The 22,352-nt window shown below is 44.0% G+C and overlaps 1 protein-coding gene across 1 annotated transcript; it reads right to left on the reverse strand.

The window, feature by feature from the left end:
- Window positions 1-427: 427 nt before the first annotated feature.
- On the reverse strand, window positions 428-22,227 carry LOC109470828 (neuropeptide S receptor-like). Its single transcript, XM_019769920.1, has 6 exons — window positions 22,113-22,227; window positions 9,854-10,057; window positions 8,980-9,460; window positions 5,703-5,886; window positions 1,189-1,387; window positions 428-877 (listed from the first exon to the last, which is right to left on the reverse strand). Exons 3-6 carry the CDS (start codon window positions 9,350-9,352, stop codon window positions 428-430), a joined length of 1,206 nt encoding a protein of 401 aa, XP_019625479.1. The 5' UTR covers window positions 9,353-9,460; window positions 9,854-10,057; window positions 22,113-22,227.
- Window positions 22,228-22,352: the final 125 nt, after the last annotated feature.

Below are 22,352 nucleotides of genomic sequence, written 5' to 3' on the forward strand. Positions count from 1 at the left end.
GTACGGTATGGATGTCGACTTTTTTCACGATGTCCTGCCTTCAATCCTTGTACCTTCATCAACATCGGTATTGATGCCTCTTGGGTGTCATGATTTGTTGTTCTTGTTTGATCGGCACACGCTTGGCGAAGTTTTAATCTGTTTCAAATTTAAACTTTCCCATTTCATTAGTTGAAAGCAGAACAATACTTAACTCACGGATCAACGTGGAATATATTTACACGCAATGCTGTCTGTATAATCATTGTTATCGATGTGGTGTCCATACCTTTTCTCTGTATTCTCATGGTTATGTTGGAATTATTAAGTTGAAGGATACAGAATCTTTTAGATGTCTTGAAATTGACAAAATGAGTATCCTTCGTTAGGACAAGCAGCCAGCAGCCTGTTGAGAATTGTCTTTTCATTCGCCACAATACAAGAGGAGTTAGCAAGACGTTTCAGCATGAAGCCGCGGCACGTACACAGAGCTTCTGCTCGGCACCGTCAGCAGACACATCTCGACCGAGCGGCGGGTCTCCCCGTTCCCGTTGGTTTGCCGGTTCCTGGTGGAGACCGCGTGGAGCCGGTAGGGCGAGTTCCCATCCGCCACGCTCTCCAGGTCGGTCCGGGGAGTCACGGAGCTGGAGAAGGTGGAGTGACTGCGCGCGCTGTCCTGGCAGCAGCACACCTCCCGCACACCCCGCTTCGTCTTGACGCTGAACAGCCCGTACACGATCGGGTTGAAGGCGGAGTTGAAGAGGGCCATGGTCTCGGCGATGACGTACGCCACGTCAGGCAGGGACTTGCCCGTGTACACGTCATGGAGGGTGACGACGAAGTACGGCGTCCAGCACGTCACGAACCCGATGATGATGCACACAGTCATCTTGATCGTCTGCAACAATAAACAAGATCAACCCTTGAGTATGTAGGAAAGGAGATCAAAAAGGAGTACGGTATACAAAAGCCATCAATCAGACTAAACAACAGTAGTTCTCTCAGTTCATTTTAGTGAAGCTGAAGAAGAGCGACGGCTGTCACTGGAAACGCCCGTGATTGTCTTTGAATATTGTTTCACAGCTTTTAAAGTTGCATTTGCTGTCCAAGATATAGTAATATTCTTCTGTTAGAATCGTCCTGATTGCTCCCACCCCCTCTTTCGATCTTACTTGGCGTCAAAGACACTTGACTTGAAGTTGTACCCACTTTTATCTTGGCCTTAGAGATGGTGTCTGTCCTGGTGCGGCTGTAGTTCTGGCCGGTGGGGCAGGTGGACTCGGTGTGCCACAGGGTCCAGACGATGCGGATGTAGCAGTAGGAGATGATGATGGTGGGCGCTACCAGCACATACAGGGCCAGCCACGTCACGTACGCCTGCCTCTGCCACTCCGCCGTGTACCCCTGGCTGAACACAAACATTTTCGAAAATGATTTCATCAGGTTGGTAGGACATAGGATATGGGGATTTTCTTCTTACACAACCGGTACTGTATCCCACCTGCTTATGTTTCGATGTCTATCACACCAGAAAGAAATTCAAATGTATGCAGGTGGGAAAGAGTGTAGCTTGTGTAAGAAGAGAATCCTATCCAAACATTTTACCCTTGATCAGATGAGTATCATGTGTCTCATTTCTTTTCAATTATTGAGTGCAGAATACAGGAGCATTGGTCATCATGAAAGTTCATCTGTGTTGGTAGTTACATGTTTAAAACTTTTGTTCCAACATTAAAGGGAAAATCTCACCTAGAGCTATCGAACCAGCCACTCTGGTCTTCCTCAGTAGGCTGACCCCGCCCAGTGAGACTAGATACCTTTGACCCAGTGTTGACGTCACACTTCAGAGAACCCATTCGACTAGTCTCACTTGGTCAGTCTACTGAGGAAGACCAGAGTGACTGGTTCAAAGGTCCAGCCACTTTACCTGCGTTGACCTTCAAACATACTGATCACGTGACTACCTTCTTTAGCAGCTGGAGAAATAGACCTTGACATTTTCGTGAGTATCTGTCTAAATTCCTTCCTTTTGCTGTGCCTTTTACTGTTGCAAGAATATAAGTGGTGTTAATGCAGGAGGAGAGTGGAACAGACTAGTCTTTCTCACGGAAGGCATCACAGAAGGAGGCATTCGCATGTCAAGGTCACGTGTTAACATGCTACACATATAGCATACCAGAACCACGGCGGACGTGTAGCTGCATAAAATTCACGATAAATTCACGAGTTATAAAAAATTATTCTTTTATGAAATCCAAGAATGGTTGCTAATGCTTTGGTAATGGTCTAGAATGAGACTAAGCTTATACACATTGGGAACTGCAGGATAGTAGTAGTACTAGGCTATTAACTTTATTCGAGTTCCACCGGCAGGATAACCACGCTGCCGCACACTCATCGTTTACTGCATATACTTATCCGTTTGCAACTGGCCTTCAGACATGAACTTATCAAAAAAGGTACAGTCCATTGGCGCTAGCGCCGCCTTCTGAGACTTTGCGAAACAACACCAGGCAAATGCACCCATGGATGTCTTTTCCTAAATCCATGTATCTCTTTTTGACGTATCAGTGACACAAACCCGTATGTATTGGCGAAATGTACAAATAGAAATAAAAGATAAAGGATTGGAATTTACCAATTCGGCATTTATCCATTTTTGGCCTCTCCGATCCCAAAGTCTGGGTAGAACGAGTATAAACAAGTACAAATACATTTGGTATCATACTACACTTCTGCATGGAAATTTTACATTAACCCAAATCTAAGTTTTCTGCCGATATACATGTAGAACTTTCTATTGTACGATGTACAAGCGGATGTTAAGTAGAGCACCTAATTTCATTGACATTATATAAACCTTTCATCTTCGTAAATTGCCAACGTTTGACTTGAAAGAAGCGCAGATTGGAGGTCTTCTGCTAGCTGCCCCTTTGTGCAGGCCGACATATTGTCATCACTTCACGATATCGACAGGAGAATGTTTGAAGTCACCCAAAAGGCCACTCCAGACAGAAATTAAATTTCCGTGCCAGCTGTGGCCAGGGGGATGGAACAATATCCTCGGCTTCTTCACTCCAATTAATTTGTTTTTTCAGGGCCGCTCTGTCAGCGAATCAGAGAGGTAGAAGGAAAGTGGACTACGTCCCCTGGTACAGCAATTAATTCCCTTCCTTTGATGTCTATGCGAATGGAATCGTCCGCATCTATCTATTAGTGCCAATTAGCTACGTCTTTGAGACTTCGCAATTAAACATTACGGAAGGTCACCCGAAAACCCAACGGCCCTTTCCAGACAGCGAACAACAGTCTCGAAATTAATTTCTGTCGGCATGTACATGTAGGTCAAGGATACCATGTATTGCAGCTAAGTTTTTACTCGATTTTCATCGGAAAACAGCATTCTACTGATGACTTGGGTATCAGACAAAGGTATGGTCCTACAGATGAAGATATGCAGACCATAACTGTCGAGTATTATTTTTTTATGCTATCTTACTTTGAGTGATCAAAAGCTCCAAGTTATCTTCTTCGATTACTCCCGTCTCTGCTTTTATTCTATAAAAAGAGCGAGCATGATTCTATAAAAAGAGCGCTGGCGAGCATAAACTGTCTGTTTGATTATTCTATGATGGCATGATGAGCATTTGGGACGCTGACAGCAGTGCAGAAGTACTGAGAACATAAAAGAATTTGTTCAAGCGTAGCGTGCGTGGTTCAGTGGTTAGCGACCCTGGCTCTGAAACAAGAGGTTGGTGAGTCTGAATCTCGGCTGTTGTTGCTCATCCAACATGCACGCTACTGGAAAGGGTCGCAGTCCTTAGGACAGAACATGGTTCAATATTCACTGTTCTTGTCGAAAAGAGCTACGGGCTGTCTTCTCTGTCACTACCAACGGAAGAGAAGCTCTTCAGTGAGCTAAAACTGGATCGAAATCACTTTCCACTTCCCTTGCCACAGAGACATGAAAAACTTAAAGTAGGTCAGCTATCTTTTTTTAGAAATGGAAGGAAATACGACTCATTTTTTCATCACGGTTCTAGCTTGGCACCTGTATCGGATATCAATTTTCCATGATGAACAGCAGCAGGTTGAGACGACGCCGGCACAGACGCAATTTTACCGTAACGCCCAGAGGGTTCTATACGCATGTCAAATAGGGTAGAGGGGAAAGACGTAAACGTTGACACACTTTTACCATAACGGCTTCTGTTGTCGACACATTCCTGATATCCTTTAGGATGAGGAATAGCGAGAACACGCGACAGAGACGCAGACCTGGTCACGCCTTTACCATAACGACCACCGGGTTACGTGCGATAGGCATCCTCTCACATAGCGGATGTCAACAAGTTAACGATGCATGCACAAGCGTAACGATGTACTTGTTCCAGTGACGTCAGCCGGTGACGTACGCTGACTATCCTTTCACATTAAGAGCCGCCTCAAGTAGGTGACGAGACGCAATCGCACTTTTACCGTGACGACAACTCGACACCTGTCCCGTTATTCCTTCACAATATAGATAACAACAAGTGTGTTGGGGGGGGGGCACTTTCGCCCGGCGTAATACCGTTGGGAGATCAATGTAATTAAAGTAAAATGTCCAAAAACGATTACACGACTTTCCCCTGCTCGCTCAGTCCTAAAAAAAGCTTGCTCTCCGATGTCTTCAATCCATCAGATTGAGACATATGTGTCATGGAGGATCGGCTAAATCCTTTGTAATTAGTTTCCATCTGAGACAAATTTGATTAATGTCGGCCTCTACATCCATAAAGATTACCGGGGACGCTGCATGTCTTGTTACCTTCGCCAGGAAGGTTATGTTGTCGTGGCTGTGTGTGTGTGTGTGTGTGTGTGTGTGTGTTTGTGTGTGTAGTGTGTGTGTGTGTGTGTGTGTGTGTGTGTGTGTGTGTGTGTGTGTGTGTGTGTGTGTGTGTGTGTGTGTGTGTGTGTGTGTGTGTGTGTGTGTGTGTGTGTGTGTGTGTGTGTTTGACAATAGCATAACTCTAGAAGGCTTATAAGAATATCCTGATATTTGGTAAGTGGGCAGGTCTTGATGAGATCTTGTAATGGTTAGATTTTTTTCTCTTGAAAGTTAAGGCAAACTTGTATCTACATGGTGAATCAGCATTCAGAGCCTCAAGCGGCAGTCGAGCCTATCCATCTTCTTGTGAGAGCGGGAAATGGAAAACGGCCTGCGTCTTACTCTCAGACGTTTTTCAGGATTATGAGCTTAACCCGAGGATCAGACAAACACGGAACGTCCGTCTTTTACAACTAGGTACGCCCAGTTTTCAAAAAGCTTCCGGGTTCTGAACTTTTTTCCCTGGTCCAGACCAAAATATTGGAATCCGGTACTGTGGTCGGCTGTCTTTGGCTGAGGTTCGGCGAGGTTGGCTACTGTTCGGCTGCTGTTCTGGAGGGGACGGGAGGTTGGACCAGGGTTGGGGACTGGTTGCCTAGTGGTTGGGAGTAGTCCAACATTGATGGGGCGTGATTATGCAGTCAAATTTGACTAAAATTTATCTCAAATTCGATTCGATTCGTATCGGAATGGTAGGCGTGGCCAAAATTTGGTCAGACTGTTCCCGATATCTTCAACCAACCTTGGTTGTTTCTTGGGTATTCGGGGGAAGATTCTTAATGTGTGACTGGTCCTTTAGAGAGTGCTTTCTTGTTGTGTATGTTTGTTCTGTGTGATGCCAGGCGATCCCTACCTCACACACACGCGCTTGACCGCCCCGGTCTTACTCCGCCGCTCCTCCTCCACAAAGATGAGCAGCTGCGGGATGGCGACCACGAACGCCAGCAGCCACGACAGCGCCACCATGCGGCGGGCAGACGACTCCGTCTGGAAGTGCAGCGGCTTGGTGATGGCCTGGTGCCGGTCGATGGTCATGGCTGGAACAAACGGAAAAACATGTCATACTTCTCCAGAAAGTATGTTTGTAGCAGCGTTTGTATGTGTGGTTATGTGTGTGTGTGTGTGTGTGTGTGTGTGTGTGTGTGTGTGTGTGTGTGTGTGTGTGTGTGTGTGTGTGTGTGTGTGTGTGTGTGTGTGTGTGTGTGCGCGCGTGTGTGTGTGGTTTAGCACTATAACTCAACGATAACTCAAGAAGCTATAAATGCATTGTAATGAAAGTTTCTTGGTGGGTAGGTCTTCATGACACCTCGAACTTTTTAGATTTTAGGGCAACCTGGTGTCTTGTTATGGTACTGCAGTGGAACTTCTGGTATTTGGTATCTCGTGATCTTGACATGGGCATGCTTAGCCTCATTCACAGACTTGTTGGGTGGCGGCGTTTTTTTACGGTGAGCGACGCAAGTTATTCCGAGGAGGGACGATTTTGCCGCCGAGGGGGTTTTCCCCCGGAAAGAAGGTTTCGCGCCCCTATAACTTGCGTCGCTCACCGAAAAAAAAACGCCGCCACCCAACAAGTCTGCGAAGAACGCTAGGCATGCTAGTGTCATGAATTTATTTCGGATGGTTTTTGTCAACTTTCTTTGAATTAATGAACTGATTTATTTATCATATACAACACACATACCATTGCAGCCTTACATGGCTGAATTGGGGCATGATACAAATTTATCTAGAATGGTTCTGCAGCTCAACAACAAAAGGTAAAACACTATTAATACATTCTTAAACCTAGACGTCCTGCAGCTAAACTGCATGAAGTTGTCCTTTGATCTCAGTTCTCTGCATGCAGGCATCCACGTTTAGGAGGCAGCCAACAAGAGAAGTTGGGACATTTAGCTATAGACATTGCAAAGTTCACACATAGGTTACGGAGTCTCAGGTACAAGTGTGTAAGTGATAGTTACTCTATTGCCCTGTCATAGCTAACATACTTTACTTGGCATACTGTTCCAAAACCGATAACCGTATACATATGTTGGGTCCTTCTCTTAAATGACTGTTGATATATTTTCAGGTTAGAACAGCGTGGGGTATTTTTTGTAGTTTTGTAAGAAAATCCTGTGTAGGCGGTGTAACACGCTGACATTGTCATTGCAAATAACCTCACATTATCTCAATCCGATAAGCGCTAGATGCGCTCCCGGGTGGTCCCATGAGAACATCGCACGCGACTCTGTCTGGTCTTAAATCTGCCTGTAAAGGTTACGACCATCTCTGCTTTATGTTCATGAATACCATTACAGCAGTCCAGGATCGGGTTTAAAAAACAAATCAATGTATTTTCATTCCATCATCACCAGTATAGTACATCCACTGTGGGGACTTATGTCGAAAGCTTTGGAAAAATCATAGCCTGACTTGGATACTGGTTAAAGAATGTCATGTACTTTTAGGATAAGGCCACACCAAGTAAATTTTATGGATGACGTCCTTTGGAGACCCTAAATCTAATGAGAGAGGGCGAAAAATAAACAAGAAAGGCCCTCAAAAACAAGATGCCTAGGTTAGAAATAAACTAAGAGACGACAAATGTTAGGACACAAATTGAATGAGGTGACACAGTGTAACAAGCAAGAAGTCTTTTATTCATCGTCAAAAAAGCAATGAATCAGGTGGAACAGCAGTTATCGTCCTGTCCTGTTTCTTTCATCACATTTTTGCAGGCCTGCAGAAACAAAGCATGTGCTCTTTACCCATTTGGCGTTACGGGTTTCACGTCAACCTAACGATTTGTGGCACTGTCGTGACTCTTTGGTCATAGTTACAGGAAGCGGAATTTCTTTTTTTTTCTAGGAACAGGCCAAAATCAATGCGCGCGCGGACGTCATCCATAAAATTTACTTGGTGTGGCCTAAGCTGAAAATCTGTAAATTGCTCGGTCCTAAGCCATGCCATGTCTGGAGCCCATCATTATTTCCCGTCTTTCTTACTGATTCACAACATGATAATAGCGATCTAATGAGCTTAAGTATCTGCCAGATGTACAAGTGGGTGATGCTGATCCATAGTTACCTTTACTTTAAAACGATCGATGGCCATCATTGGTTAGCGTTCCTTTGATCGGCATTTCTTTTTCTTTTACATCCAAATAAAAATTGAAACATGACAGAGTAGAAGCGGCTTCAGAAGCTTCCATTGTAAGAAAGAAATGTGTTATATGATCTTGTCCGGATATCGTATGCTTTTGAGGATCAGGACTTTACAGCCAATGATAATGACAACGGTTTAACGATATTGCCTTGCAGATCAAGACGGTAATTCACCACTTAAACACGGTAATCCAATTTTCGGGCCATCATCACTGCAAACGTAGTTAACACATCAGGGGCACATGCCAGCGATAAATTCTAAATTGTGTCTCGGCCTTCAATCCTTTGCAGAAAATCTAGTCCACTGTACAATGCCTGCAGCGTACTGTGATAAAATGTTGTCTGTGGACTCGGTGATTATAAGTGCCAGATCACGTCATGCCTGTGATTGACCGGTTTGTTGTTGTCGATTTCATAACATCGACATCACAAAGTGATATGTCGCGAATATATCTACATCAATATACATATACTAGTATTGCAATCCATTACCTTCCACAGAGTGATGGATCGCGAAGATATCTAGATCAATACGTCGGTGAAGGTTGGGCATCCAGGTAATGAGATACGCCAAAAACAGTTAGTCAAGCAACTGGATATGATTTTGGAAACGGTCAGACGTTTCAGGTAGCATCCACTACCTTTCGTCAGTGACACTAGAGACTGCACGAGAATGGCTGGTTTATAAGCACGAACTATTGATTTATATGCACATAAGTGAAGAATTTTTTGGAAGAAAAAAGTCGTTAAACCGTTGTCATTATCTAGATCAATATACATATATTGCAATCTATTGCCTTCCTCAGAGGACGCAGCTTTGTTGCATAAAAGTCAAATCAAAGACAAATCAGCAGAGATAGATGGATCCCGCAATCTAAGGACCACATGAATATATTTGTTGTCCAAATGATAAGTGACAACAACTTTGATGTACATGTTTGTGTATCTCACAAGAAGAGAAGGAGAATTGTTCTCGCCTACCTGTGAGGATGAAGGTAGTGCTGGCCAGCGTGACGATCTGCCCGTAGACGACCAGCTTGCACATGACGGCCCCGAGCACCCACTGTCCGAACGCCACGAACATGATCTCCGTGCTCATGGTGACGACACACACGCACAGGTCGCCGATGGCCAGGTTCAGGATGAAGATGTTGACTCTGCTGAAGCGTTGTTTTGCGGAAGAAGTGGTGAGAACGGTGATGATGAAGCCGTTTCCCACCAGCGCCATGAACATGATGACTGCGATTGTCGTGACCCTCTGGATGACAGGAGCGGTCCAGATGTTCTCATCGGCAGCTGCAGTTGAGTTTGATTCGAAACGGAACCCGGTTTCCTCAGTCGGTGTGACGTTCATGGTGAATCTCTGGTCCCAGTCCTCGGCAGCAGGTAGAGAACTTGTACGTGGTCCGTTTCCCCCGACCTACCTGGTCGCCGCGTCCTGCGCCATCTTTGTCCAGCGCCTCTGAATGAAAAATGAGACGCGGTTCTCGTGTAGATCAGACGAGAAAGGCCGGCTGATCAAAGTCTACAGAATGACAGAAATAAAATTTAAAGTATTAATTGATCATTAGCAGTGTCGTCACATGCACCGTATCTCAGATAGATGCTTTTCAATCCATCCTTTTTTCATTTTGGCACAAAAATCATATGGTAAGAACGTATTCTGCTCAGCCTTTCTATAGCCTGTGATCTCCACTTTAAAGCCGTGCGTGCCGCCGCATGCAAGGGCAGAAGTGTCCAGTCCTCCCACGGACGTCATTTTTGTTAATCAGAAAGACAGCCAACAAAAGTGAATTCCTGGCCCCAAACACGTTTGGACATCCCTCGTCTTTGTGGAACGCGACAGGCTCCTTACCTCTCGGGATGGAAGCTATATGCGGTCCGAGATAGTGTTCCAAGGAATTCAACAGCTCTTAGACGAGGTCCAGAAGATGTCTTCGCCTTTTGTCGTGACCATCCATTAGCTGAATGTGGTTGTGATCCTGCCTGCCTGCGGGTGGACAGTCGGGTTAATCCGCGGAACAGACACCGTGTCCATCAGGTCTGCTCAGGCCGGCCACTGCAGCAGGTACAGGGGAAGACATGAGCAAGTCAAGCGGCGCGGCTTCATGTTTAAGCAACAAGTTGTTCCGCCCGTCAGGTGCGCCCGGCGACTTCAGAATAAAGCGGTGCCTGTTGATTACTTCTGCAGCGTCAGCCTGGTGATTTATAGTTTGCCATTCATCTGTTCCGACCTACTCATAATACGTGGATGATGAATGACTAGGGCGGCCATTCAACATCAAACCCAAAGATAACTCGTCGAGGACTCTATTGAATCAAATCAGGAAGGGCCAGGCCCATGCACCTCCTTTTTTTTACCAATCAATATGTCATATGATTAATAAGCAATTGATTAAAATAGACAAAGTAAAGAAACTGGCGGGTATATGATGAGCGACCTTCTAGCAGCTGGCCGGTTCCAGGAAACTCGGTATGACGTATGCGACATCAGAGCTGCTATTGGTCTCCAGGAGCGCCAAATAAAACCTCATACGTCTTGCGCGGATATTTCCTAATCCGACAGCTCTGTTATGTAAAACCGCTGCATCAAGCTCCTGATTACACCGTTAAGCGATGGAAGTATGATCTTGTGCGCGCTGATTAATACGCCCTTTTCATTTTCTAAAGGCTTTTTAATTGGCAATTGCGCGAACGATATTGCAATGACATGGAACTTACTCGAAAGAAAACTACATGTATATCAGTAAAAAAATATGATTAGATAATTTCAAACCCAATACAATGTAGTATGAACTTTATATAGCTAAACAATCACATCTTTGTGATGGGAGATCAAATGACTCAGTCGTCATGCACCGATATTTGAACCATTCCCTCTAAATCTAAAATATGTTCATAAATGAAGTAGATATAACGTTCCTGTCCTCCCAGTGTTCTAAGCAGCAGCCAACTGTGTCCGTATGCATTGTAATAAATATGAACGCCGTTGCCTTGTTAGCATCAGTAGTTTGGAAGAAACCTTAAGTTTAACTTACGTAAGACTGATATCCAATACCGCTAACGTACAGAAAGCCACTTTGTGAAGTTGCAGGCGTTCTTTTTTTTACCACATAGGCCAAACATCCTTTTCTTGTTGGCTTCTGTCATGCATTTTAATGATGACCTGAGACAATCTAATCTCGGCACCCTCTCATCGGTGATAGGTTTCCTTTTACAGTTTAAGTTCCCGCCGTGCTGGCGTGATTTTCCCAGATACCGCGGCCCGACTGGTTCGTGCTCGGCGGCTTTAACGCCCCGGAAGACTCGGATCTCTCCCAAGGCCCCGGCTGATCGCTTATCTTTAGTAAAAGGCCCTTTTCCGTTTGGTCTCCAACTACTAACGCGAAGCGTGCCAAAAGCCCATTTAAAGTTGAGGGGGAGGCAGCCACAAGGAGGTACTGAAGTGTGGTCCTGAATAACACTTCGTCCTGACGTGAACTTGCCTGATAGCAAAACTTTCCTTCTCGTTTCCGATCACGAAGAAAAAGGCTCGGCAAGAGATTACCACGATAGTACCGGGTCTCTATCTAAATCCTCCATATGGGTGCAATTTGCAGAATGTCCGCGAGGCAAGCACCGCTTACTACATTCGACATGTGATTCAATGGGTCCGAGGGACGTCATTAACTTGAGACCCTACGATCTCTTCTTTTTGATACTGCCCGCAAACGCCTGCAATCAAGTGCAAGTTGATGCTGCGTTAAGATCCTTCTGTATTCTTAAAAATAATTGATGACAGAAATAGTACAGCTGAAGCACGGTCGGGATGCTAGTTAAGATCATTGTACGTCATCTACGCAGTAGTTGGCGTAGTTGAAATAAATGAAAATCTGTCCGGGTTCTGACATGCTAGAAGGTCATTTCTGCTGTTTAAAACTTTCAACAAAGGCTCTTGAGAAGACTGTGATGGGCTCGGCATTCGTGTGCTCACGAATGGTTTCCTTAGTGGAAAGAGAGAGAGAAGAGGAAATAGTCCCAGCCCACTGTTACCCTCCGGGCGTTGTTCTGGTAAATCGACGATGAGGTTAAACGTACCATATTTGTCTTCACGTCGTCTTGTTGGCTTACTTTGCTGTCTGAAAAACAAATGATCGTCTTAAGGACTCCACAATAACTCTCAGGTTAGGATTTTCTTATCTCCTAGGTACAGCTTACGCTCTGGGATCCATTTCCTCTACTTCTCCTACTTTCGCGTACATGGCAGGAACCGGAAAACTTTAGCGTTATGACGTAACCTGGGGAGTTTTTTTAAGTTGAAAGATGTGTTTCCTCGTGGTGTTAATAGTAGTATATGGGCGAAGCTACCAGAAATGGCATACATAACAAAACAAAACATGTAACAGCCTCTGTGAAATCAGTGCTTACGTCAGGAAAGTTAGAAGATATGATGAATGACGCGTGGTTGCCCTCCCAAGCGGTGCTCATGGTACAGATTTATCGATTGTGGGAGACGATCCATGGTAATTTGTCATAGTCCGCAGGTTATGGTAATGATCCGCACGTTCTCGAATGTATAGAGTTCCGATAGTCCATGTAGCTGTGAATTGTTATGTATATCCTCATTTCCATGCGCAAATGACGGAAAATGAAGGCAGAGCTGCCTTGATTATCAAGATTAAGCACTAGCCTTCATTGTTAAGATAAAGTAATCTGTTATTCTTTTCTTCATCGCATTTTGAAGTGTCTGTCTCCTCCAGCTTGAGGAAATAGGTCAGGGCGCTACAAAACCAGGAAAATTATGCAACATGTTCGCTGGCCAGAGTTACAGAGCCTATGCGAACTAGCTCTGTAGCTTGCGTCCTGATACACGTAACAGTCTTCCCAGTGTCAGCCGTAATCCTATTGTAGGAGTCTATTGCTATCCAAAGGTTAAAGTGGCTTTAGGGTTTATGTAAGCTTGTTCCCCGCATTGCGATACGGTTGGCATCCTCCCCAGATGCAATTCTATTCCGGAGGTCTTTGTGTAACGCCGGGTTAAAAAGGTTCATGTTTAAACTCATGACAGAGGAGGGTCGCCTGCAGAAAACGCAATCCTGGGCTCTGCAGTATGTCAAGGGCGGTCAATATGAATAGAGCCGGAGGCACGCAGCGTGTCCTGGAAATGGCATTTACACCATTGAAATGTCAATACGGGCGGATCTGCACACTTCATCGGAGGACGCCATCTCAGACGGGCGTATTGGCATTTACCATTTCCACACCCCTGGATGAGGGACACAGCCATATATCACGTTCATGGAGAACATTACTGTGCGGCACTTACCTTACAATGCATTAACTGTAGTTTATGTGGACAAGTGCTTAAGTAGTTCTACAGAACTTTGTACTACAAAATATTGGTAAGCTTTCAGAACAGTTAAAGTTACAGTTACTGTGGGATGATATTCAGGTTATTACTTTGGCACAACCGGTATTCTATGGGCTATCTACCTTTAAGTCTTACATGCCGTACGGCCTAATGGTAGATAACCCATAAAATGATATAATGACGCATTGTCATGTTATTCCGAAGAGTGCGAAGTTCTCTCGCTATTAGAGGAGCACTCCCTCATGGAGGATAAGCTGCATTTACTCCATGTCGATATCTAATGATTCTCTCCTGTAGAGCATCACTCAGCACTTATAGTATATATCCTACCACGTCCACAATCAATAAAGGTGCTCATAAATGTTTGATGCTTGCACGATGTACGCTGAAGATTGGATGATGCAGTTATGAAAAATTCATGCGGATGAGGATATGGAAAGGATGAAGAAGGTGATACTGGAGGATACTTTATGCTGAGGGTGAAAGAAAGTTGACTCTGTCGCCAGTTAAGTGTTTCTTGTAGCTCTCTCAAGGTGACCACATCACAAGGGGAATAGTGGCGGGCTGTCCATAAGCAAAAAGCAAAAGATAGTTTGTAGGAAGGGTTGTAGGTGATGTCATTGTCGCTTTATGTAATTATGAAGTCCATAACAACCTTTCATCGATATACCATTCCTGTATCTTTTAGCAAATAATCGTTTCTTTTCAGAAATATGTATTTCCGTACAATTTGACTTGTAAGATTTGCTCTCTATAGCCTATAAGAAAGACAGTTTGTTGGGAGTGCAGCTCCTGGAGACACGTCTTTGATCAAAGTTTGTGATCTGTGAAATCAACTTTGCCTTTTACCAGATCATCATCCCCCAACAGGGTCATCGGGTAACGGGAATCAATACTGGGTACTAACATAAATCACACACCTGATTTATAACGAACATCACACCGGTCTCTCTAATTAGCTGTATAATAGATTTTTCCATTGGCTGAGTATCGATCCGTTCATGTCCCATTGACTTGTACAAGTGTTTCAGTCGGTAACGCTTAGTAACAGCTATCACCCATTTAATCAATCGGATCTTCTAAAGCAAGCAGTAGGGATTTTACATGAAAGGAATGTTGTTGTGTTGACCTACAAAAGTCCATGTAAACATTTACACTACTGGCACATAAATATATTTATGACCATGATTATTATTATGACAAATATGTATTTGGTGCAACGTTCTTTGACCTGCCCTTCCAACTTCCATCCTCCAAGGGTGACATTTTACCATACAGATTGTAGGGCCGATGGATTTGGTGTGGAATTGGATGGCCTGCCAAAGATGCGTAGATACAGCGTACATGGAAATTTACTGGTTATGTAATACTGTAGTAAATTAGACACACGTGGAAGCTGGAGATTTTGCTGGAACTCTTAGGTGTTGGAGAAGCAAAGTGCGCACATCCGTCACGCACGAGTGACCCAGAGTGGAGAAATCCCGCTGAAAGAGCCTGAGGATTAGATCCGCCACAGCCAGGCTGTCCGCGGAATGTCAATAGCCGCACTGGACACTCGCTGAATAAAGACGTGTAGCTAATGAATTTCTAATAAACGTAGCCGAAAGCTGGGAGCCCATGGCGCTTGGGACTTATTTTGGGAAATACATGTAACAAGAAAAGTTGATAACCATAACTCGTCCTTTGCCGTAGTGGACACGGGTCCAGTCAAGAGATTGTACAACCACAATTTGATGGATGTACTGACTGAAGTATGGAAACTATCAGCTAGACTTCGTCATTCTTACAAGTGGAATACTCTCCGCGTGTAAGCCCCGGGGGAAAGGAAACTCTTTGCGTACTGCAGTATTCCGTATTAACATCACCGAGAGAATTCCCCAATCAACCTCATCCCTAAATCTCCTGGTCGAATCATGTCCATCAAGACAGCTTTACGGATGCCCGGCTTGCATCTCGGCCCAGTATCCGTTAATCCAAGTAATTCCGTACCAAATCCATACCTATGGCCACGCAGAGGTAGCGATATTTTGTGCCCTCCCTTGTGTTATGTTACCAGCAGGTGTTGTCACAACAATACTGATGGATGCTGTTTGATTATGTTTAAATGCCACTCACCCTTTAGCCTTTAAATCTGTCTTTTCAATATAAACCTTAGGTTAGATCCTCCAGACGCCATGGCGTGATCCCAATACCACTGAGATATTTATATCGGTCGCAACTACGGGCTTACGGTTGGGTTTTGGCAATGTATCATGGTTTTGATGAAAGGTTAAACACAAAAATAACTACTGTGGACCTCTATAAATGTAAGTGACATTTGGAAGTGACAGTAACCAATGGCGGCAGCAATCTGGGAGGAACAGTGGGAGAAAGACGGCAGGTTGTTCTCATTGCTCACGGCGGTATTCTAGCGGTAGTGTTCAGAAGAGAGTGATCCAGCAGCTCTAGGGAGTGGGAATCGCAGTTTGAATGGATTTGTAAGGAAAGCCATATTGTCAGTATCAATGTTCCTCGGGCAGCGTCCCGTTCAATACCTGCTTGAAACATGTTAGTTGTCTATTCAGAACGTTCAAGGACAGATAGGTTGGACGCCAAGGTTTCCTTTAGCAATCGTTTCCATAGATGTTTCCCCTGTCGATACTAGTAGTGCACCCTTATGACAGGAGTCCCGAATCTTTGATATTTAGAATATCGATGTATCAACATCATCACTTAGTTTACGACCAAGTGTATTATATGGATAATAAATATCCAGGAGACATGGAATGACTCAGAATCAAGTTGTGCGCAAGCAATGTTCACTGGAACGTATCTGCATCATGCCAATAACACTATCGATCAGCTAAAACAATCAAAGCATATCTGATAATTTAGTCTCCATACCATGATACTAATTGGATGTAATTTACAAACCATGGTGTTGGAGACCAGAATCGACCATCTTCTTCCTGATGCACGCTCTCCTCCTGGTGATGCTGAAAAGAATTACAGCGAAGGTGTTGTAATACACCAACAGGCACAAGGCACAGCTGATTGTATACCGGTAGTTGTCTTTGCTGAAACCGTGTTATGCTTCAACTACTTGACGGCAGTTAAGCTAATGTTTGTCTCAACACTACGCAGCATATGTTAGATGAGTTTACTGAAGAATTTTGTACATTTGCTCACATGTACAAGTTAGATATTGACGCGTATGTGCAGCAAACAAGTTTCTATCAGCCAATTCTAAACGCCCTCCAAGTAGTTAATTTGCCTGTCATGTCCAGTGGTGTTCTGTAAAAATGTAAGTCCTAGTTACATTCTTGTTATTTTGTATTAATAGAAGAGACATGTATTCATCTATGGCGTCTCACTGCTGAGCACGCTGTCTTATTCAATTAACCCGTCTACATATATTAATTAGGTGCCTAAAATCAAATTTGACGCAGATGATACTATCTTTACCAGGAAATTACTCCTGTAACGTGGCTATTCAGGGAACGATCATTTATCAAAATCATTTATTTGCGACCTTGTCTATTGGGTTTTTACTTGTCTTTGAATGAATTATTGAATTCACAATGATCGCATACGTCGTTTGTGTGAGGAACAGAATATCGTTATAGTGCTTAAAGGCAATTGTACCAAGATAAGGGTCAATCCATAAGGGAATACATTTGGCCGACTTCCGTTCATTTGATCCGCATGGTTTACACATGGAGACCAATTACGCCTGGCCAATAGCGATACGATCTACAACTGCAGTGGAAGCCTCAGACTTGTAATTGGCAATCAAGTCGGCCTATTTTGGTCTGTTGAATCTTGACGCTTTATTTGTTGCGATAATTGTGATGTAAACACAACGGGAGTGAAAATAACTATGGATGTGTTATTCTTTGAAACACGTATGGAAACTACGCGTCGTTAGGCCAGACATAACATACCCTGATGTCCGAGCAAACTTCCTCGTAGCAAATTCGTGACTCCGTGTCGCCCAAGAGTAGGTCATGTGGCCAATTCACATACTCATTGCCGGTAGTCACGGGAAGATCATGCCCCGTACCTGACCCATAACCGACGCTGCTGTGCCCTGTGGGTTTTGGGAGACTGTAGGAATAATCTCCATTGAGCAGTCTGGACTCATATATAACGACTGTGGTCCTACTCCGTGTGCGTCGGTCTGCTTCTGGGCATGCGTACTGGGCTGACGAACTACGCTCGAGCGCACCAGAAAGCCTAGAAAACCCCTCCAGTAGATCTTCCTACGTGCGCCGACCATGACTGATTTGGGTGGAAACTACTTCATGGAGTTTGGCATCAAGCAAACAAAGATAATTGATAATAGTGTTACGGCATCGTCGTTAGAAGTGGCTATAACCATGGAGGTTAAGAATTAATGGAACTTGGCTGAAATGGCGCCCTATAATTCATGCAGATAAAAACGAAGTACATTGTTGGCATTTAAAAGCTAACGTTCTTCAATGATGGCATTTACTCAATTGCAGTAATAAAACCTCGTTTTTGATGTCCGAATGGTCATTGGGCTTATCTTTTTTTCTGTATTTCATATGTCAAACTATATGCTAAAGCCTCTGTCATACATTCAGAACCTTACCCTGAACACTAGCTGACCAGATTTTCTGTACACAAAGCAACTCTAACCAGGAAGGTTTGTTCAACTTCTTGTCGAAACTGATTCTTGGGTAATGTTTGATGGAGCGTGGTAGCGAGTCATACATGCACATTTGCAGGCGAAAATAAGAATATATCAGCCGTAGAATAGTTTCTTCATAACCCATTTGTAGCCATGATTTGTAATTCAAACAAGGAGATACATGCATAGGGAGTTTGTCACCACAGGAAATGGTGATGGAAGGATCAGGAAATTAATAGCAATGAATTATCTTTAAAAATCCGATATTTAAACCCTGTCCCCGATGTCTGCAGGAACGTGATATCCCTGAAGATAGCTGCCAAAGGCCGATCATATTAGCATGCTGAAGTCCGCATACAACACGACTATGCACGACACGAGCTCAACAGTCTGTAAATAAAGGTGACTTCTGGCACTGCAGCAAACTTAATGTCTCGTGTGTCACATCGCTACCTGACTTTCGCTTAACCTTGTGGGTGCAGAGGCGACAGAGTATCGTTTGTCATGTTCCTGGTATCAGTGGCTGTGCCGCCTAACCGTTAAGCCCTAACACTGCGTGACGCGTTGGTTAACAAGCCTTGCTTTTCACAGATAAGAACAAGCTGGGTGGCCTATTGGTTCGAGTCATCGCACAACAAGGCCAGCCTATGCTGTTTCCGAGAAGTGGGGTTTATTATTAGCTATAAACGTATAAACAGGAGACGGACGGCTAACAGTGTTAGTTCCAAAGACTGCACTCCATGCCATTGCCGGCAGAACACATCTCGGGGCATCAACTACACCCCAATCCCAATCACAGGTGTAATTTCTAAAGACTACATCAATACATCTTCAATGAACACGGATTAAATTCGAACCAACCAATCAGGAATGAAGAACAAGGCATTAATGCTACATGTCAGTGTTGTACTGACTCACGTTATCCTACCATGTCACCGATCCACGCTGGCTTTCCTCGACTTTGTCATCTTGACAAGTTGAATCTTGGGTTTGCGTTAGTTTGCAAAACTATAGATGATATACCGTTCATACTCGTGTGTGCTCGAGGGAAGGGATTTGGTGCTTTCCAAGTAACGATTGTAAGATAAACGTGGGCATTAAACTTTATTCGTGATGTTTGTCATATGATCGGCATAGAATATGTTAGTGTGCCATGTATTCAGACTTATTTACCCATACAGAACAACGGCACGTCTGGATATGTATAGGCTACGAAATTGTCTCTGTTGGTCGCCCGTGTTTCATTCCGTCCACATCGATCCAATTACCTCGTACTTAATGGCTTAATCAAACTTGTGTTTGGTCGAAGGAGACTAAGGCAAATGCAGCTGGAGTCGAATCTATTGGAAACTCCAACAATCTGCATGCTGCAGAGCAAAGTCAAGGTTGTCGGTTTGATATTGATCAAAGACGAGCTACGCCGGGGCACAATTATATCATATAAGTTACAGGACTCGGTTACACATAAGCAAGCCAAAGTTGGCTGAATGAAAAACATTATGCGCATTGCAGTCGGATCAGAATCTATTAAAACGCCAAGTATCTGCGCGCTTCAAAGCAAGGGTTGTATGTTTGATATTAAGCAGAGACGAGTCGCGCCGGGGTACAGGTATATCATGTAAGTTACAGGACTCGAACATACATAAATAGACCAACCTTGGTTGAGTGCGCATTCCAGTCTGGTCAGAATCTATTAACAAAAGTACGTCAATAAGCAAATTTGCATGCTGCAAAGTCAAGGCTGTCGTTTTGAGACCGATCAAAAACGACCTGCACTGGGACACAATTATATATCGCATAAGTTACAAGATCCGGTCCTATCTAACTAGACCTAACTTGGTGCGCGCATTGCAGTCTAATCGGATCTATTAAAACATACGTCGACAGTTGAGAGCGTACTTTTAACTTAACTACTCTTGTGATATGCACAATTACAGAACTCAGACATTGGGCATTATGTTACAATGTTTATTAAGCTTAAGTAGAATGTAAAGATTTATCTTCTATGGCTATGTTGCACTTTGCAGCTGACCTTATGAACGTCGTTGTACTTTTACTGCGTCAATAAAGCTTCCCCTTTTACCTATAGTTCATTGAGAGAGGTTGGCTTTATGCGCTCATATTAACCATGTTGTTAGTATTCCGTGTGATCTACTGTGTACAGCAATGGTGTTTTGCCTTGTAGTAAGCCAGTGGGATGAATATTTAGGAACTTGAGATTCAGGGGATGAAAGGAATACGTTTAAGTATTTGAGAGTTGTCTTAGTAAAGAAGGCTATATATCATTGAAGGGAAAGTTCAAAGATATGCGGGCTGCTTTAAGCATTAACCCTGCGTCAATAGGGATTTTCATTCTGCAAAGTTCGTGAAGTTTTGTCTTTTAAAACCAATCGTACGAAGCCAGACTTCGATCCTACAGTCTACCAAGCGTACCTGGCATAAGGATACAAAGGCCATACGGCTTTGCCAAAATACTTGATTAAAACAACGTCTCTGGTCGTAACGTGGCGCACATCCGATACGGGGCTTACGGCAGAGACGTATGTCTGAAACCACGGCTGTTCGACAGAAAGGGTCACGGAGAAATTGCCACAGGCGTCGGCCGAGGTACTTCAGGGCTTTAAAAGCTGCCGCAAGACAAACAGAGCGTCGTTTTTCAACTTCGTGGATGGCCGACCTTCCCCTTTCTCAAGCCACGGCCAAGGTTGCACAACATGCACTGTGGCTAGTAGAATTACGGGTACCTGAAGTCCACTGTCGCCTCAAAGTTAGTCAAAACTTTGTAAGCTTTCGAAGATGTGGTTGAACATACGTTACTGACTTGCGAGGCTGTAGGGCTGGTAGCTATATATAGTATTCTGTTTAACCTACTGTATACAGAAATGGTGTTTTCCTTGTAGTAAGCCAGTGGGATGAATATTTAGGAACTCGACGAGATCCCGATCGGAGTTTTAGGCATTAAAAGTTATAAACATTAAAACACATAACTGGTAGATACTGATATCATTTAGATAGTCTGTGCTTACCATAAAACCTAAACATATTTTGATGCTGTACGCGTATGATACTGGGTATGAATCGCAGAATGTTCCGGTAGAGACTCCGATCTGAGTTTCTGTTGACAGAATTCGAATCCGATCGGGATGTCTACCGGTAGACATGATGCTTGTCATGCCTATATTGCACCTGCTTTGATGGTGCTGTATTGTCTGTGACGTCGTTAAACACAGGAAAACGCTGTCATCAGTAGAGATATCTAGTCTACTTCAGAAGCTTCAGTAACTTTAATTGGGATTCACACTTCTTGAAGTGAGCTTGAATTAGTCTGATTTTTCCAAATCGGCGTCTCTTCCCTGACATATACATGACCACACATGACTACTTCAGAGCTGGAACGTATTCACGTGGTATCTCAGGGAGTTGAGCAGTTCCCATTTGACTGCGACCACTTGAAAAATTAGTTAGAATTGTGTACATTCTTACCTAAGACTGCCATGGCGCCAGCGGACCTATTCATCTGGTCTCCCTTGGTTTGGAACATGATTCCTTTCCAATTGGCCAAATTTATCATCACAAAATTCTTCTCCCATTAGAAACACATTCCTTTACTGATCTAGTTCCATCGGTTCAACACAAAAGCCCACAGTAGTTGTAACTTTCTGCGTGTGTCTACGAAAGTGTGATTGCATCGATTAATGATGCTTGTCATGCCTATATTGCACCTGCTTTAATGGTGCTGTATTGTCTGTGACGTCGTTAAACACAGGAAAAAGCTGCCAGCAGTCGAGATATCTAGTCTACTTCAGAAGCGTCAGTAAGTTTAATTGGCATTCAAACTGTTCTTGAAGTGAGCTTGAATCAGCAGTCCATGCGTCAAATGCACGGCGGATGCGCGTCTCTCAGCGGCTTTCAAACCAACTTAAGTCTTCACGACGGCGGTGTCGGTTCTGTAGTGGAGTCTGGAGACGGCAGCCGGAATTCTGCGAAACCACTCCATCCTGACAAACGCGCTTCCAAGGAGGAGGTTCCCACCAGACAATGTCGCCTGGGGTGTACGTGGAGCCTGCGCGCCAGAGCTCAGGCTGTCAGACGTATATCTATAGGGTTTATGGTTATACTGTAATCACTTACCTCAATACTCAATACATGGTCACCCATCAATAGAGGAGACTACTTTGTGCGTTCGAGACTTGCATTCATTCTTCATCATCGTGACAAGACAGCAAAAACCATTATGCCCGTCTAAGTGGAGTTTTCGTGCAGGAAATGATCAATTGGTAAAGCAGAAACCTAATATTACGATACCACTAATAAGGGGTCTCCAAAAATGGCGAAGTAGTTATAATTACGTTGCCTTTAAGGACAGTCTCG

This window comes from Branchiostoma belcheri, unplaced genomic scaffold (assembly GCF_001625305.1).
Source record: "Branchiostoma belcheri isolate BF01 breed outbred unplaced genomic scaffold, Haploidv18h27 scaffold10, whole genome shotgun sequence".
NCBI lineage: Eukaryota > Metazoa > Chordata > Leptocardii > Amphioxiformes > Branchiostomatidae > Branchiostoma > Branchiostoma belcheri.